This window comes from Myotis brandtii, unplaced genomic scaffold (genome assembly GCF_000412655.1).
Source record: "Myotis brandtii unplaced genomic scaffold, ASM41265v1 scaffold572, whole genome shotgun sequence".
NCBI classification, from domain to species: Eukaryota; Metazoa; Chordata; class Mammalia; order Chiroptera; family Vespertilionidae; genus Myotis; species Myotis brandtii.
In genome coordinates this window covers 26,232-29,680 of record NW_005370144.1, presented here as the reverse complement: position 1 = coordinate 29,680, position 3,449 = coordinate 26,232, and the positions used below count along the sequence as shown (strand labels likewise).

General features: G+C 56.9%; 1 protein-coding gene across 1 annotated transcript in view; it reads right to left on the bottom strand.

The window, feature by feature from the left end:
- Positions 1 to 3,375, bottom strand: part of CBX7 (chromobox homolog 7) — a 16,710-nt gene extending 13,335 nt beyond the window's left edge. The window contains exon 1 of the mRNA XM_005878700.2: positions 3,263 to 3,375. Coding sequence (XP_005878762.1) covers positions 3,263 to 3,360 — 98 coding nt within the window. The 5' untranslated portion in view covers positions 3,361 to 3,375. The remainder of the gene's footprint in view (positions 1 to 3,262) is intronic.
- Positions 3,376 to 3,449: the final 74 nt, after the last annotated feature.

The following is a 3,449-nucleotide window of genomic DNA, read 5'->3' as shown; positions in this document are numbered from 1 at the left end:
ACAGGCAGCGGCAGTTGCTCCAGCCCGGTGTGCGCAGGCTCCGGCTGTGCTGTGGGCGGGGCGCCCCACTGACCAAGGCCCGCTCCAGCCTCCCCCACAATATAATGCGGCTCAAATGAGATGCAGCCGTGGGGTTGGGGGCCAGCCCGCAGGGGTGGCTTTGAGCAAGTGATTCACGTCTCTTTACCTCTGCGTGAAGGGGGGCTACCAAAGTAGTCCCTAGGGTTGATGTGACTATTAGCTGTGTTAGCCTGTGGCGCACTTAGTTCAGTACGGTACATAATGAAAGCAAATAAGCATTAATTAAATCCATTTCGAAAGCCTAGAGAGCACTAGAAGCTGCCAGGCCCGCATCCTGGACTCCAAACCGTCCTGGAGGAGGGAGAAGCGCCCTCCCTGCGTCCCTCCGACACCGTTAGGAACCGTGTGCCGTCTGGGGCAGCCCGCGGCGGGCTCTGTGCGGCTGGGGCCTCCTTTTTACAAGTAGCGAGACGGAGATGCAGAGGGACTGAGGGCTGTGCCTTGGGTCGTACAGTTGTTAAATATATAGAACTGAGTTCAAAGGCAGCCTGGTCTGACTCCACAGCCTGAGCACGTCCCACTGAGTGGACCATCAGGCCATCGCCCTAGGTCACCTTTGCCAGAGCCCACTGTGTATCAAAGGGGCTAGACCTGCAAGCCCTGGGGGGCAGGCATCCAGTCATTCAAATCACCCCAGCTGTACGGCCCTGGGCAAGGGCTCTTCTGCTGAGGATTTCTGTCTTCCCATCTGTAAAATGGGTTGCCATAAATCAATAGGCAATGTCTGATCATACTAGGGACTTACTGATGAGCAGCCTGGTTATTGCTGTGCCCACTGACAACATTAGGAAAGCTCCATGGAGGCGGTCCACCCTAGAAGGTGCGGTAGCATTCACTAGTGAAAACGGAAGGAAGGACCGCAGTCCTGGGCAGATTGCAATCAGAGTAGGATGTCTGAGGGTTTCTTCGGGGCTGAGAGCACCTGCAGCTGATTAAACATCCTCTGCCCTGTGACCCCAGCCCTTTTCCGTGCTATTTGCTGTACCTTCCATAACTAGCAAGACAGCTCCTCTGCCCCACCTGCTGGGGAGGAAGGGCAGTCATTTTTTTTTGCCATTTGGAGAGAAAACAGGCAAAGCATGTGGCTGAACAGGCACAGGGCGAGCATTCTGCTGTTTCTGTTGTTAATATAGGCCTCCCTGGCCAGGGTGAGGAGCGGGAGGATCTGGATCCCCTCCCCGCTGAGGCTGGCACTGCCCTAGCCAAGGCTCCCAGGCCTGCAGGTTGCAGCCTGCCCAACTCCCCACTCCCCAGCTGCTGTCTCAGCCTCGGGTCCAAGCCAGACCCCCTGGCGAGGGGAGACGGAGACCAAATGGGTTACAGAGGAGCTCCTGCTTCTCCCTCTGCCTGAAGCTCAGTTTCCCCCAAGTGAAGTGGGTGACACAGTGAATGGCATGAAGTGGGGACCATGCTGCATGGAGTTGGCAATTCTATTCTTATGACCTTTCCTAGGAACTACCTTCCTGGGGCTCACGGGTGGATAGGAACCCAGGACCAAAGTGTGGGGGAGCCAGAAGTGCACCTGTCATCTGGTCAAACAGAGCTCCCAGAACCCCTTGAGGGGGTCATAAAGGTCATGAAAGCCCATCTAGTGGTCCCATCATGTTAAGAAACAAGTGGGCCCAGGGCTGGGGCTCAGCCAGCAGAAACAGGGAGGGACTGCTCCTAGAGCTCTGCGTCCTTCCTGCTGATGGAAGCTCCGATGGGCAGACATGTTCACTGGGATTAATAAAAGTGGGATAAGTGCCGCTGTTTAAAGGAGGAAGTCTTTCAAGAGATGGAGTCTAGAGGAGGACAAATAGCCAAACGTGCCTTGAAGGCTACTGGGCTGGGACCACACCCCCATGCGATGCCTTCGGGTGCAGAAGCCAGGGCGCCAGTGCTCAGGGAGCCCATGCTCCTGCTGCCCCCGGCACCCTTGTCTAGTCCTCCCGCACTCTTACTGTCCTGCACCCAGGCTGGAAGTCCACGCCTCATCTGCCCAGAGAGTAAGGGACCCTCCTTCAGTCCTGGGGTGTTTGGGAAGGGGCAGGAGGGACAGGAGGAATGGACAAATGCATTATCTGCTTGGCCAGCCACCAACTCGAACCATCAGGATGCCCCACAAGGTAAAGAAGCCTGTGGGGGGAGGGGCAGGGCCTTGACTATTGAACCCATTTTGCACATAAGGATGCTGAGGCAGCGTGGGCCATGTCCTCTCTGCTGTCTTCTCCACCATGCCCCCAGACACTTCCAGGACCCAATACAGGTCAGTCGTCACCCCTCCCACTCCCCCCACCCCGCTTCAGCACAGCACTGCAGAAAGTGCCTGGCAGAGGCTCTGAGTAGAGGGGGATTCCAGGAGCCAGTTTCTACTGGCAGGGCAGGGGGGTGGGGCACCTACAGACCAATGGGAAGGCCCCACGACTCCCTCCTTCCCCACCCTCTTCAAATAACTCCCTGCTGGGAGGTGATTGGCTGGTGTGAAGGTTCTAACTGGGTCTCAGCATGAGAGGTGGAGAGACTGGGAGAGGTCCTAGACCAGCTCCCTGCCCCCCAACTCTGAGATGGAGGAGGCACAGAGGAGGTACCTGAAAATGGGTAGGCCTAGTTCAACTCTGACCTCACTTGCTGTGTGATCCAAGGCAAGCTGCCTACCTTCTCTGAGCCTGTTTCTATATCTTTTAGAGAGATTACTACCCTACCTGCGTCACAAGACTGAATGGGAGCCTGCTCTGTAGATTGGAGAGAGCTGTCCAAAGGCAAGGTGGGCTCAGACTGTCCCTAGTTCTATGTCACTGAGGACTCATGCGCCGCTGGCTAGCCTTGTCTTACCCAGTCTCATAAACCCCTGCCCAGCCCCTCCACTCCTCCAGCAGGCATCTCTGAACCCTAGATGCTGGGCCTTCACCTCCCAGGTGCCAAGAAAAGCCAGAAAGCAGGGGAGGAGGGGGGGAAGGTGCCTCCAACCAGAGATGGAACTTAACTTGAGGGAGGTGAGAAGGGTAACTGGGGCCTGCCTTGACCCTCATGTGCTCCAAGCCCCTCAGCTGGCAGGGGGCAACTGAAAGCTAGAGAAGATGATCTCATCAAGGCCCGCTAGCCAAGCTAGAGCAGCTGGAGCTGAAAGTCAGGCAGGAGAGAGGGCACCGGCGGGTGGAGGGAGGTGCAGGCAGGCAGACGCACACACAAAGGACCTTACTTTGGGGGCCATCCTTTCCACTTCACCAGATACTCGACTTTACCCTGGGAAGAAAGAGAAGCAGACACAGTGAGATGCACAGCCGCCCCGATGACCATCCACAGGACAGTACGGCCTAACCCCCTCTACAGATACATGTCCCCCAACACATACAAGAGACCCCCCACCAGACCCCCCACCAACCCAC